Below are 15,366 nucleotides of genomic sequence, written 5' to 3'. Positions count from 1 at the left end.
AAAACTCTTCAATATAATCTGCAATCCCAGCCCTCTTGTTTGGATTTTGTTTTTGAAATAGTTTTTATCTCTTTGCCTAGTATAGCCCCCATCCCTTGACTATAGCAATTACCTACCTAGTTCATCATTACAAGAGCCAATTTAGGATTTATTTTTAATACTGAATAGTAGATCCTTATCAGAAGAGACTAATTTAGCAAGTGCACAGGAGAAATGATGGAATTTGTCATTTTCCAAAGTACCCATCTCAGATGACTCTGAAGAATAGGTGAATTTTAGTTACAGTGACCTATTAGTCAAATTCTAGGCCTCTTCTTGACATCAAGGGTTTTTTTTTTCTATTCTCTTGCTTCCTCAACAGATTTTTTTGTTCCCTAATACTGGGGTTTGAACCCACAGTGTCACGCCTACTCTACTTTATTGCTCATGGCTGGTGCTCTACCGCTTCATCCATAATTCCAGTCCAGCATTTTGCTGTCAATTGGAGATGGAATTTTGTGAACTTTTCTACCTGAACTATCTTCAAACTTTGATCCTCCAAGACTTAGCTGTAGATTATCTAAGGTTACTGGTATAAACCACCAACACCTCGACTTTTCCTTTAACAGATCTTATTCACTTCTCATTTCTCTTTCTTTCCTCTCTGTTCTCCAGACATGTTGATCCTAGAACCTACCTCTGAACTCTTGCTATGCCCTCCATCTGGCAACCCCCTGACTTCCCATTCCCTTCCCACAAATTCAGCTACTTTCTTCTCTGTGAGTAAGTCATCTTGGCACACCAGCTGTCCCCAGCCGCTTTTGTTCTTCCAGTGCTTTTGGCATCACAAGGAATCACAAGGAATTGTTTCTACTTGATCTGTACTGTCACCCTATCAGCCCTGGAAGACCATGGATTGCTTTGTGTCCCAATATCCCCTGGCAAAGCACATGCGAAGCCCTTTGTTTCCTTGACATGGAATGCCAGTGATTCTGCCTTAGGCTCCTGCCATGAGGCTCACTTCTGGTAACTCTGTGACTGATGGCTGAGTCTGCCAGAATCCACATTGTAACTTACCATGCTGGCTAAGCAGTTGCTACTGTGGTCCTTTGCATAGTGCTTAGAATGAAACGATGCTGCAATATAAAAGAGTTCCAGGAAGATAGGTGAGAACTGATCCAGCAGATATCTACATTTCTGCCCAACCACTGACATCTGATCTGAGAAGGCGATGAGGACTCATCATGTTCATTATTCACCAAGACTAATTTTAAAATGTAAAAGAGGCAAATATTACTTGGCCAGTTGTTTTTGCAAATCATATCAAGGATGACATCTTTTATATTCTTAAGAAACCAGATGTTCTCCTACCTTTTTATGTCCCTCACTCAGTAATCATGATTGGTTTTGAAAGCATTCACTGTGATGAACCTCCATTACCTAAATCCTGTGTTCGTTCTTTGTCTAAGCTGCAAACAAATGACAGAAACAGAAGCAGCATTTTAAAATGGAGGCTCAGCTTTAAAGTATGGTATGCACAGAGGATCCCAGTGGAGAAACTCCTTTGAACAATTAAACAGTTTCATGAAATGAATATCAGGAAGCTGAAACTTTTTTTTTTCTTTTTTAGAGTGTGAGAGGGCCAGTGGGCAAATACAGCCATAATATTGTGTGTGTGTGTGTGTGTGTGTGTGTGTGTGTGTGTGTGTGTGTGTGTGTGTGAAATTGAGCCAGGTAATTTGAGGAGATGGATGGTTGAAATAGATTGGGGGGAGGGGATGTGATGGAATAGGTGACATTGATCAAAATGGATTATACTCCCAAATTGACATGTTAAATTACAACCCCTTTGTACAACTACTTAAAGATTCTTATAATGGGGGAGAAGGGAAGCAAAGGTACTGAAAGAAAACTGAAAAGGCATGGTGAGACAAGCTAAGTTGCCTAGAGGCCAATTATGAGAAAAAGTACAAGTGGTAGATGGGGGGAGGGGGGAGCAAAACCCTCAAACAATAGGGTTTTATGTACTCTTAGGAAACCACCCTCTCAAAGGTGAAAGTGTCATTTTACAACCCGTGGAGAGACTGTCTGACAGGAAGTGTGTTGGCTCTAAATCCTAATTTGGGCGTGTTCCTGTAGAAATGTTGAACTGAACCTCCCTCCTGAGGGAAACAGAAACTCAATCATGCAGGAAGCAAGATACTGAAAAGCAGTTGTAGCTCAGCGTGGCTGCAATTGCCTGTGGTGTGTGGGGAGGCAGCTAGAGCAGAAACCTGTTCCTCATTAGCTAGAGAGCCAGTAAGCCGATACTTCTCTCCGGTAGCAATGAGAGGCCAAAGACTGCCATTGGACATTCAGATTCTCTATTGTGCCAGACCTGACCAAGAGCCTTTTGTGAAGGTAGGTTGGAGTGTGTCCCCCAGCGCTGATAAGGTGCAGTGAAGTCTCAGTGAGCTGCCACTCCATATGTTTTGAAATTCATTCTAATCGGACCAGGACTTTGGTAGCATTTCAACCAGAGCAGATTAGTACATTCATTGTGGAGATGGATGTGGTGTGGTTGCCCCTTCTTTTTGGAACTAGGTTTTTATATTTGTTTTTGTTTTTTTTTACTTCCACAGCCTCATTTTGTCTAAGGCATATCTAAGAGTTTACGAAACACCCGTGGCTTTATTTAATACATGTAAAAGCTAGATTTGTGATTCTTCAAGTTTTTCTCTCTCTGAATAAATTCTCCATCAGAAGATGGCAAAGTTTACAAGCTAGCTGATTTCCCTGTCAGAAATCTGGCTCAGATGGCAGCGAGTTCTTTGTGTGTCTCACTGTGTGTTTTGGTAATTGAGTAATGCATTTATCTAACAGCTTTCACTAAAGGTAACTTAATTTTTTTATGTAATGCAGAAGTCATTCCTAATGGTACCCACTCATTTTGGTATAATTAGCTGCCTTAGGAAAATTTCAAAACAATTCAGTGGTGTATCTAGAGTCTCTTAGAAATGCAAAAAATAGATTTTGAGCTGAAGATTTTGTTCCTTCATAAACATAGGTGCAGCTAAATGATAAATATTATATACAATTTAATGTCTGTCAGTCTAGAGAGAATACTTTGGCCATTTCTGAATCATATATAAAGAATAGCTATCCAGTCATAATTTAAAGCTTCCTCCTCCTTCTGTTATTCCCAGTCACTGTTATCAATCATTATTTTTATTAGATTTGGTTGCTATGTACACAACCTTAGGAGAAAACACCAGGAACCTTAATTAAAAACTATCATAATCATGCTATACTCCCTATTTATAAAGACTTACCAAACAATCTCCAATTGCCTCCTTGGCAATTTAAATTTAGATGTGGGCTAAAGAGAATAATTTAGACCATTTTCAAGGGTATAAATTGTTTGGGGCGTTATAAACAGTTTTCACCAAGGCTCGAGCAATCCGCAGCAGAACCAAATTGGAAAACTCATGACTTTAATTTATGCACCTTCAGTACCTCAGCTGTCATGTGTTAAATTCTCTATTTTTTTTTCTGGCTTTAAAAAATGTTAACCATATCCCCCAAAGTCTTGCTTGATTTGGAAAAGCAATCGTCATCTTTTGTCCTGAATTGTTCTTTCCCTCCCGGTAGATCATCACCGTTGAGGAGGCAAAGCGCAGGAAGAGCACATGCAGTTACTATGAGGAAGAGGATGACGAGGGGCTGCCAATCCTGCAGCCCCACAGTGCACTCCTGGAAAACATGCACATAGAGCAGGTGGGTTCTCCTGCATTGTAGCACAGATATCTTCTGGCCCTTACATTTCTGAGGGGTTCCCTATCCCTGCTTCCATTTGCTTTTGTCCCTCAAGGTGAAGGAGGAACTAGATTAGAAAGGAGGAACATGGTTGTCTAATCAAGGGCATCTCCCCTCTGACTCTGAAGTGTCATAGCAGCTCTCGAGGGCGCAGGAGGAATCAAACAGTAGCATCTATCCAGAAACATAAAGAAAGGAGCATTTGTTAAAAAAAGAAAAATAAGGGCCGGGAGTTTGGCCTAGTGGTAGAGTGCTTGCCTAGCATGCACGAAGACCCAGATTCGATTCCTTGGTACCACATACTTAGAAAAAGTCAGAAGTGGTGCTGAGGCTCAAGTGGTAGAGCTCTAGCCTTGAGAAAGTCCAAGGACAGTGCTCAGGCCCTGAGCTCAAGCCCAAGACTGGCAAAAAAAAAAAAAAAAGAAAAAAACAAAATGGTGCATGTACAGAACCCTAGCACTCAATTTTCTGGCAGCAGGATAGCAAGGCAAGTTCAAGAGTAGCCTTAGTTACATAGAGAAACCTTGTTTCAAAAGAAAAGGAAGAGTCTTCCTTTTTTCTTTATATACTTTATATCTTCTGAAAATCCCTCAAATAAATATGAAGCATTCTGTGATTATATCTGAACCTTAGTAAGAATCTTTTGTGCCTCTTATAATAATTAGCTTAGAAACCTGAATTTCAGAAAACTTAAAAAAAAATCAAGTTCTGCCTCAATTTACAAAGGACCAGTGAAGACCCAGGAAAGTATTATGGCTTGACCACATGGCTAGAGAACTAGAATCCTTGCTGCCAGTGGCTTGACCTGAAGCATGCTGAAGACTTAACTGCACAGAGCCTTCTCTGTGCAGCTAAATTTAAGCCAATTATAGCTGTAGATGAAAAATACAAGATAGTCCCTCTGATTTCTTACCCCCTCCCAAAAAAAATTTGCGGGTTTTTTTTCATTTTGTTTTGTTTTTTTTTTTGCTTTCCTGTGGGAAACTGTAGTTGTCATGAGTGCCTTTGAACCTATAAAGTGAGAAAGAACAATTGAAATAATATGGTGTTTTATAGAAATCAGGTTGAATTATAAAGAATTACATGTGTCTAGTTCATGCCACTTGGGCTTGATCTTTATCTTCAAATGTATAGTTACCCGTTGCATAATGATATTTTGGTTTGTGAAGGATTGCATACATGGTATGATTGCATGGCTTAGACAGAAGTCATGACTCAAGTGGTAGACCATCTGTCTCAAAGCTTGAGGCCCTGAGTATAAGCTACATTACCATTCCCCACTCTACCCCCCAAAAAAAGAAAGGATACAGTTTTAAAGATTATATTGCCTAGTTTTGATATTGTGACCATCTTAGTTTGCATTATTACATTGTGGGACATCCATACAACCACATTACCTGACAACACATTTTTCAAATTTGTATATCCATTGGTAACCGTGTATGGAGGAAGCAGGCTTTGAACAGTACCATTACTGATGTGAACATTTTCCCCTTTCTTGCTCAGTTTATGGTGATGTTTGCCAGGGGTAAGGAGATTGCATAATATGATTTTAAATCTGAGCCATAGGCCCTTTTTTATGCTACCAGTTCCTGAGTGGTTTGCAGTTGAGCTGTGTACTTACATCTACTTCCTTGGATTGGCAGCTGGCTCGCCGCCTTCCAGCAAGGGTGCAAGGATATCCATGGAGACTGGCCTACAGCACAATAGAGCATGGAACCAGCTTGAAAACTCTCTACCGGAAATCAGCATCTTTGGACAGTCCTGTCCTATTGGTCATCAAAGATATGGATAACCAGGTGAAGCCTATTCCTGTCATAGAGAACATGTCTAAAAATTATTTTTTACTCTGCTCAACAGTAGAGAAACTAGAACAATGAACTCACATTGCCTAGATTGCAGAGCTAGCTGATTCGACCACATTTACTTTATCTCTTCATCATTGCTTTCTCTTTGCTACAGTATTTTGAAGCAAATTCAGTTGTTATGTCATTTCCCTTCTACATATCTCCCACAAGTTGTCAGTTGGTTTTGTGTATCCTCTCTAGGTGCAGGTCCCCAACATCTCATGTCTGTCCATGTTTAAGAGACTAAGGTCCAGTATAGACCGAACAATTTCATTGTATATATAGGTTTAATGCCTCTTCCTTCAGTTAATTCATAGAAAAAAATGATAATAGACATTTTCTTACAGAATCTTAGGGCTGTGGACCTAACACACTAATAGTAATTCTCTAGTATCCACCATTCTTTGGCTCTCAAGTGGATTTCCATGATAGTTTAAAAAAATATTAGCTGAGGAAATACAATTATTTAGAATTCTACAGTTTCTAAGTAGTTTTCCCTATGGATTCATCAGAAGGGGATCTGTTTTCTGCATATGGCCATTATCCTTCTTGCCATATTTTAGTATTGTGCTTTCAAAAATAGATACCTACCTGTTTTATTTTAATTTTATCTAGAGATAGGGAAGGGAAAAGAAATGTTGATGTTTTGTTAGTTTTTCTTTATTCTTAGTAGTTCTAGAGAAAAGTTAGCTGTCAGGAACTATGGAAATAATTTAAGTTAGAGTTTCAGCTCCAATACTTTGTTTGTATTGCAAACACAACTCATGAAGAAGAGAGCACACCATGGTTTTGAGCCATTTGAAATAATTTTGAGAGAAAATGTGAGGTATATCAACCTCCATTTAAAGCAGTGTTTCTTAAGAGATTTGGAGCAAAAGGCTCAAGACTCAGGGAGGCACTTTTTTTCCAGTCAGTCGTGGGGCTTAAACTCTGGGCCTGGGAGCTTTCCCTGAGCTCTTCATTCAAGGCTACCCACTCTATCACTTAAGCCACAGTGGCACTTCTTTTTCTGGTGGTTAATTGGAGATAAGAGTCTTATGAACTTTTGTACCCAAGCTGCCTTTGAACCATGATCCTCAGCTCTCAGCCTCCTGAGGATTACAGGCAGGAGCCACCAGCGCCCAGATGAGGAAGGGTCATATTTAAAATGTGTGTGCTTAGGGGCTGGGAGTTTGGCCTAGTGGTTAAAGTGCTTGCCTAGCATGCACGAAGACCTGGGTTCAATTCCTCAGTACCACCTACACAGAAAAAAGCCGGAAGTGGTGCTGAGGCTCAAGTGGTAGAGCTCTAGCCTTGAGAAAGTCCAAGGACAGTGCTCAGGCCCTGAGCTCAAGCCCAGGACCGGCAAAAAAAAAAAAAATGTGTGTGCTTATTATTCTTGCCACACTTTCACCCCTGCAAGTACCGATTATGGTCTGAGCAGAAGGACAGGAAGCTCAGGTAGTGGCCTTGATGTTCTAAAAACACCCATCCCTTGTATAACTTGGTTCTCTTCCACTTCCAGTCCAGAAAAAATAGAAGAACCCTTAGTTTAAACCACACCAAAATCACATTTGAAAGCCTGCAATATTGTAGAATTACTTATTTTATTAAAAGTCCTTTTAAAGTAAGATATGTTCATCAGTCATATTTAGATTATAGTTTTGGTAAACATTGATGATTCCTTGTTACAAATCAGAACAGAGAAAAGCTTATTTTCTTTGAGGAAATGTTTCCCTATGTTTTCCCTTAACAAAAACGTAAGAAATATAACTATTCTCCCAAGCTCTCATTTCCATGTATAAGTGCTATCTTCTTGTCTTTTTAAGTTTCAATGTGTTTTGCAAAAGAAATCTGTGTCCATGGAAGGCTTTTTAAATTGGGTCAAATTGTTGTCCTTTAGCAAACAACTTCTCTAGGAGCTTCTCTGATGGATGTGCCATATACAGGAAGGAAGCCTGACCACTTGAGTTCCAATTAGAGCTGGAGACATTTGATTGGTTTGGTGCTTGTTTATTTCCACTTAAGAGTTACAATTTAGGCCCGGTGCCAGTGGTTATACTGTAACCCTACGTACCCAGGAAGCTGAGATCTGAGGATCACAATTCAAAGGAAAATCCATGAGAGTCTCATCTCTAACTACCAGAAAGCCAAAATTGGAGCTGTAGTTTAAGTGGTAGAGCACTACCCTTGAATATAAATGCTCAGACAGGGCCTAGTTCAAGTCCCTACCTACACTGACACACTCCCACACACCGCACCCCACATCACCACCACACACAGAGTTTCAATTTATCAATAGTGTTTGCTGAAAGAGTTCCAATGAAATTTCTCAACAAGATTGTGTCAAAAGTATTTTATAAAGTCTTTCTATGGGAAGCTTTGAAAAGTTTTGAAAAAAGGTAACATTTTTTTTTTCTTTTAACAGATTTTTGGAGCATATGCAACTCATCCCTTCAAGTTCAGTGATCACTACTATGGCACAGGAGAAACATTCCTCTACACGTTTAGCCCACATTTCAAGGTAGCCAGACAGAGATACGACTTCTTCATGTCATATGGCGGGGGAAGGGATGAGAGATAGGTTGGCCAGACAATGGACAATTAATAGTCCCACCACATCATCTACATTCACTCTAGCCTGGGTCATTTCTTCATGACCAGAGCACAGAAATGGCTTACGGTATCTACTTAGGAGTCACTCAGCCTGGGATCCAGAAAGAGGTTTCTGGTGAGAATCAGCACTGAAAGGTCTTTCCCACATTATCGCACCTGGCAATGTCATTCTGGTATGGGTTGAGATTGAGAGTCAGGAGCTTCCTTGGGGGAAGAGGGTAGTTCCCTTCCATATGACGCTTCTAGTACATTCTATTTGTTAATTCTCCAGATTGAAATGTCTGTGCACTGTTTTGTATTTCTAGGTTTTTAAGTGGAGTGGAGAAAACTCATATTTCATCAATGGAGACATAAGTTCTTTAGAACTTGGTGGCGGAGGGTAAGATTTTTGTTGCGTTTTTGCCATCTAACCTGAGAAAAGGTCTATTTTAACTTAAGTAATTAAAACTTTGGTGATAGTTGATTTCAGTTAGTCTTTGTGAATAGGTTAATTAGGATAGTAGACTAACACTTGATTCTAAAACTCTAAAATACAATTATTTATTATGTACCTATGTGAGACACAACTGTCTTTAGTAAAGGTAGGTCATTTAAGTGAAATGCAAGAAATAATGCTCTTTATTGGACAAGCATCTTTGCAGTTTGTCCATGGTGTAAAGGAAGGAAGATATGACAGTGGAGGACAAAAGGATGCCCCACGGAGACTGTAAATGTATCAACACTTTTTTTTTCTTTTAACTTGTTTTTAGGGGACGATTTGGTTTGTGGCTAGATGCTGATTTATACCATGGTCGAAGCAACTCGTGCAGCACTTTTAATAATGACATTCTTTCCAAAAAAGAAGACTTCATAGTTCAAGACCTAGAGGTATGGACATTTGAGTGAAATTCAGACTGCCTTAAAAATATATCATTACACAGACTGGGTTGGCTCAGCCCTCTTAAAGCTGGCTGAAGATGAAGTCCCAGAGCAGGCTGCCCCATCCCATCACAGCGCTTGCTTTCTGCCATCATCTCTGAGCATGATCACAATGCAGAAAGATTCTGAAAGCTATGTATGGAGGGCAGACACTGAAGAAAGAAATTTGGGAGTCCAGATGGTTGAAAGACTGTACTTTCCACTTCTTTTGAACCCATACTGCGAAGAATCAGAATGTTTGTAGATGTATAAGGTGAATGCAATTTTTATTTTTGGTAACTGTGAAAAAAAAGATACTGTGGAAATATATACCTGCCTTGTGTATTTATCAGCATCATTTTCATTACCAAAATGTACAGCTGTTGTTTGTCATGGAAAAGTTGGTCTGAGAAAAATTAAAAGGACATAACACTTAAAGGGAATGTATGATTTTTAAACTGTTTTATTTATTATTTTTAGTACATTGTTGGAAATGTGTTGGTAGATTTTTTTTCTCTTAATCTTGAAATAGAAATGTGTACATTTTGTGCTATGTTTTGGGAACAAATATTTGATTTACATAGTTTTTTATTGAAATTTTTTTGCCCTGATTGTTTAGGGTGATTGGTCTTCAGAAATATATATGTGTATATATATACATATATATATATTAAAAGCTCATTACCAATGTTATTGATTTGACTCTTATAGACCAGCTTCTCTTATTTAGTCATTAAGAAGTACACTGAAGGTACTTGTGCAAAGAGGAATAAACCATCTGTCTCTTACATCATAAATTGGTATTTATAGAAATGGAAACCTTTATGAACAGACCCTGCTTCTGAAAGGAAAATGTTTCACCTTTTATGAAACCAAGTATGTCAATAACAAAACCTTAATTTTCATAGTTATTTTTTGACACAACTTCCCTCAAGCATTTATGTTAATAAGGCCTCTGTCTTAAACGAAACTGAGTATTTTAATTGCTACATGTTCAAGTCAAAAGATAAATGTCAAATTAGGCCACTTTTCTTGGTTCCTAGAATCTTCTTTGAGAAAAATCAATGCAAAAATACATTCTACTCCAAATTGGAACAAAAAGGAAATTTATTATATTTTACTTTACTTTTTGCCAGTCGTGGGGCTTGGACTTAGGGCCTGAACACTGTCCTTGGACTTTTCCCAAGGCTTGTGCTCTTCCATTTGGGCCACAGCACCACTTCCAACTTTTTTCTATTTGTGTGGTAGCAAGGAATCAAACCCGGGTCTTCGTGCATGCTAGACAAGCACTCTACCACTAGGCCAAACTCCCGGCCAGGAAATTTATTTTTTTTAATCAACCCAGTTTCACATCATAAAATATCTGTTGTTAAAAGTAATGATAAAACCTTGTTAAAAACTTTACAATTAATAATTTGTCAGACTTTTATAATAGCCAAAGACTGCTAATGGAAAAAATTAAAACAATAACCAAAGCTGGTAGTCATCACAAATTATTTCCCCAGTAATCTTTCAAAGGAAAGTTAATAACCAAGAACATTTACATATCTATTTTTTTAAAAAAAGGCTCTTAAAATATTTCTTTTAGCTTATTCTCGTATTTTTAACTATTTGTAAGAGAACAAGCCAATTGACAGATCAACAATTATTCTACTGCACTCCCATTGCTATAAAATTTCGAATCTGTTGCCAGGCCATTTAATCTTAATCTGGTCATTCAAAATAATGAGTTGGCGCGAGATACCAGAAATCTTTCATTATGATCATGTTTACCATTTATGCCATTTGTAACCATATGCTACTAATGAACAAAATGGTAATTTGTTTTTGCATATAACTTACTCTTACCTAGTTGCATCTATGATACTATACTCATGAGAGCATATCCAGATGCTTCGTTCTCTATTTAAAATAGTATTGTCCAATCAGAAATGTGTGACCCTTCGTTTATGGATATTGACTATATGTAATGCAGTGCTATCCCAATATTTTCAATAAAGGAAATTATGTATTCAGTGTGATTCTCTTTTCCAAGGATTCATTTATCACGTATTTATTGGACACAGGTATACCTCAGAATCATTAAAACTTTGTGCCAGATGAAGTTTCTTGTGAGTTATATTTATACTATTATGTCGTCAGTTAAGCATGCTATATTTAAAACAAGCAATGTATATACTTTAATTTAAAATGACTTACTGTTAAAAATGCTAATGATTATCTGAACATGGGTCTTGCTTCAGGCAAGACTATAAAACCTTCTTTCTATTAAAAAAATGCAAAATGTAATACAAGCCACAATATGACAAGGCATGCCCATACAAGGGCTTTTTACTTGTATGAGAGGGTGATGAACTGCCCAAGGCTAAACCAAGTCCAATGCTTAGGTTTTCCTTGCTACCCTGGGAACTCCCTCTTTATTCCCTGAAGTCACCTTCCTGTTCTCTTATCAGTTCCTTGAAACTGCTTCTGTAACAGCTTTTCAATTTATCTGCTAGTTTCATCTTTGTTACTCATCTTTTTAACTTTTATAAATAATAACTGCCTTCTACTTCCCAATTTTCTTGAGGGCTGCTTTTCCCTGGATAACTTTCTAACACTTACACCCTAAGATCAAAATCCCAGAAAATCTTTTTTTTTTTTTTGGCAAGTACTGGGGCTTGAACTCAGGGCCTGTGCACTGTCCTTCAGCTTTCTCAAGGCTAGAGTTCTACCACTTGAGCCACAGTACCACTTCCAGCTTTTCCTATATATGTGATACCAAGGAATTGAACCCAGGACTTCATGCATGCTAGGCAGACATTCTACCCAGGCCTCTTCATTTTTTCTTAATCCCTCACTCCTTTAAGTACATATCAAAGGTCATGGGTGGGGGAAAAAAGTAAATGTTTGTTCAGACTTGGTTGAAAATGATTTGGATCCAACTCCATGCTACAGGCCATTGGGGCGACCCTGAACCAATGTGAAAAGTGTTCTCAGTTTGATCTCTTAACTCCTAAATTTTAGAGAGCAAGACAAGTGAAAGAACTCTTCTGGCTTTTCTGCATTGAGAATACTTTAAAGCAGAAGATGTTCTCAGATCAGTGTTCTTCTCAAAATAACATAAACAGAAGTTTAAAAAGATAGAGAAAAGCAAAGAGGTCAGGAGCCCAGGGAAGTTCTAGAAACTCTAGATAAGGGCACTTGCCCTTTGTGAAAATATCTGAAGTATCTGTGGTCACTTTCTGTTGCCCAATAAGGACAGATTTTCTTTCTCATTCAGAGCCCTAGAGCACTGTAGCCTCTTCTCATCCCCTTATCAGTATGCTCTGTCCATAGTCATTATTACTTCTTCAGACTATGAGTTACTCAGCAGAAGACAACTTTAGTTTCAGGCACTTTGATTTGCCTGACATTATGGACCATCCAACAGTTTGGCATTACTTGAGGTTTTAGTGTTCCTCCTTTTCCCAATAGTTAGATAGCAAACCAGAGAGGTAAGTTCCCTGAGAGTCTGATAGTGATTGATACTAATTTGTTACTATAGGATTACTCATCTAATCCACACCTTTGCCTCAGAGAAAGTTTTTCTTGTATATCTATTACACATATTTTTTCCTATTTTGGACATTCTGGCTCCGTAAGGATGTCACAGCCATTTCTTACTAGGCATTCAATGTATTATGGAACACAGGAAAATAAGCAAACTTAATCCAGAAAGAAAACTGTCATCCAGTTATGGGACCATCAGGAATAATAGAAACCATCAATAGTGTCTCACACAGTGCTGTTCAGTGATCAGTCATCCTCACCAAGTTAACCAGCAAGGCTGCCTACTTGTCACATGGGCACTCAGAAACTCACCTGCGCAAGGAGAAAGCTTTCAGGATCATCCTGTTGGAATGAAAGGCAGTCAAGAGCCATAGGGTAACTTTCTTTTTGTAGCAGTGTTTTATTTTCCCATAAACAAGGGCCACATGGAAAGCTGGCATTGGGAGGATCCAGTTCTAAGCCAGCACATAAAGAACACTCTGCAAGACCATCTCCACAGAGTGGATCTGGACATGATGAATGTGTGCACATTGCTCCTTCAACTCCTGGAAGCCTCAAGTAGGCAGAGTATAGAGATACTTGGAAATGTGCTTTTTGAAATATGCGACTGGCTGTTTTACCTGATGACACCACAGTGTTTTGCAAGAGTAACTGCACCAAAATGCCTCACTAAATATACTGTAAGATTTCTTAGTTTTTGCCTTCCTTTGACTATTGGTGAAGGTGAGCATTTTTAAATATGTTTCTTAACCATTCATATCTTTTTCTTTGTGAGATGCTACATTTTTAGATCTATTATTATTGCTATTATTTTTGGTTATGCCAGGGATTGAACTCAGAGTCTCATATTTTCTAGGCAAGAACACTACCAATTGAGCCATGCCCCTGTCCTGCCTGTCTTCTTGAACAAGGTCACATGATATGCTTGCTCTTCTGGCCTTGGCAATAAAAAACAGTAGTCAATTTATAAATAGAATTTATAGTTTATAAATAGGTAAGTTTCAGGCTCTATAGGGATATTTTCTTGTTGCCTGTAAAGTGATAATACCTAAGGAGAGAACTATGAAATGAAAGTTTTTCAGTTTGTGATTTTTCTTTACTGAATGTACATGTATTTTCACTTATTTGGTTATATTAGTTTTGGGAAGTAGCACTGGTGACTCATGACTATAATCTTAGCTCTTCAGAAGGATGAGGTAAGGTAATCTTGGTTGGAGTCCATTTCAGGCAGACAAATCTATGAGACTTTTGTCTCCAACTAGTCAACAAAAAGCCAAACATAGAACTGTGGCTTAAGCAGTAGAGCACTAGCCATGAATGGAAAATCTAAGCAAATGAGTTGAACCCTAGTACCAGCATAAAATTAAGCTTAATAAAAGAGCATCATGGGGCTGGGAATATGGATTAGTGATAGAGTGTTTGCCTAGCTTGCATTAAGCCCTGGGTTTGATTCCTCAGAACCACAAAAAACAAAAAAGCTGGAAGTGGTGCTGTGGCTCAAGTGGTAGAGTGCTAGCCTTGAGAAAAAAAGAAGCTCAGGGACAGTGCCCAGGACCCTGAGTGCAAGCCCCAGTACTGTCCAAAAAAAAAAAAGGCATCTTGTAGATCAGTTGGAATATTTCCGAGCACTTAAGTGCTGTGTGCTATTCTATTTGCATATATTGCCAATCTCCAAATTGTGATAATCTCTAGACAGATACCACTATCATTTTTAATGAAGTAGAGTCACTACAAAATTATTTCTTAAAACTTCAAATAGACATGAGCTGACTCCTTTTTCCACAGTGTTAACCCGCAAGAATAACCACAGGAAAGAGCAAGTTGGTTGGGGAGTTCCCAGAAGTAATTCAAGGGAATTGGTTCCTCTTTGGGTGTGCTGGGTAAGGAAGAAAATGACAATGGGCTAACTGAAAAATGTTGAAAGATAAAGATCAGAAGTTACTAGGAAATTTTGTAGAAATGTAATAATGAAATCCTGCCACTCCTGAACTAACGTAAACTAATAAAGAGAAAACAGAATTAAGGAGTTACTGGGAAATCAAAAGAGCATAAAGGTGCTAGGTACAAGCATGAAAGGTCATTGAAATTCAAGTTTAGAGAAAATCTTGGTGAATTAACGTAACATTAGGGTTTTGCCAAATGAATGGGTTGTATCAAGAAGTCATGTAGACATAGGGCATTGGAACTTAGGTTTTTGAGACAGTGGGAGTCCTGGACACAGGATTTGTGTGAGGTGGTGGTGAGAGTCAGGGGCTGAAGCTCTGAGAATTCTAGAGAGTGATCTAAAAGTCAGCAGATGTTGGGACTGTGCTTCATGCTATAGAAGAATTTTTCAAAATCAAGCATAGCATTAGGATTTGTATATCATGAAACCTCCTGGAGCTAGCACATAGAAGCTGGGGAAATACTAACCTTACTCCCAAATCTTTCTCAGCGTGTTGAGATGTGGGGAGAAGCTTCAATGGATAGAGACATACTTGGAAAAAAGTCAAATTTCAGTGTATTAATATTTGTGATGTAATGCACCTTCTATCTGGCGAATATAATGTAACCTATTAATCACAATAAAAATATATGAAAAAAAGTCAAATTTCAGGTAAAGCAGGAAGATAAATGTATGACTATGAAAAGGAGGAGGAGGAGGAGGAAGAAGAAGATGTTGATGAGACTATTTATAATGAAAATGTGGTTTTACAGTGGAAAAAGTTCCAAAAGAGGTGAG

The 15,366-nt window shown here is 38.4% G+C and overlaps 1 protein-coding gene across 7 annotated transcripts in view; it reads left to right on the top strand.

Annotated features, from left to right (window-relative positions):
- The window catches only part of Ncoa7 (nuclear receptor coactivator 7), a 111,909-nt gene extending 100,775 nt beyond the window's left edge, over positions 1–11,134 (top strand). For 6 of the 7 annotated variants that reach the window (XM_090338183.1, XM_090338177.1, XM_090338181.1 and 3 more), the window contains exons 12-16: positions 3,610–3,735; positions 5,421–5,573; positions 8,029–8,124; positions 8,522–8,595; positions 8,966–11,134. In XM_090338183.1, the coding sequence (XP_090194309.1) occupies positions 3,610–3,735; positions 5,421–5,573; positions 8,029–8,124; positions 8,522–8,595; positions 8,966–9,101 (585 nt within the window). In that variant the 3' untranslated portion in view covers positions 9,102–11,134. Of the gene's footprint in view, positions 1–2,289; positions 2,380–3,609; positions 3,736–5,420; positions 5,574–8,028; positions 8,125–8,521; positions 8,596–8,965 lie in introns of those variants that run through there. The other variant, XM_090338184.1, reaches the window with a different exon arrangement.
- Positions 11,135–15,366: the final 4,232 nt, after the last annotated feature.

Source organism: Megascapheus bottae, chromosome 8 (genome assembly GCF_031878675.1).
Source record: "Megascapheus bottae isolate mThoBot1 chromosome 8, mThoBot2.hap1, whole genome shotgun sequence".
Taxonomy (NCBI): domain Eukaryota; kingdom Metazoa; phylum Chordata; class Mammalia; order Rodentia; family Geomyidae; genus Megascapheus; species Megascapheus bottae.
This window is presented reverse-complemented; position numbering and strand designations above follow the sequence as displayed.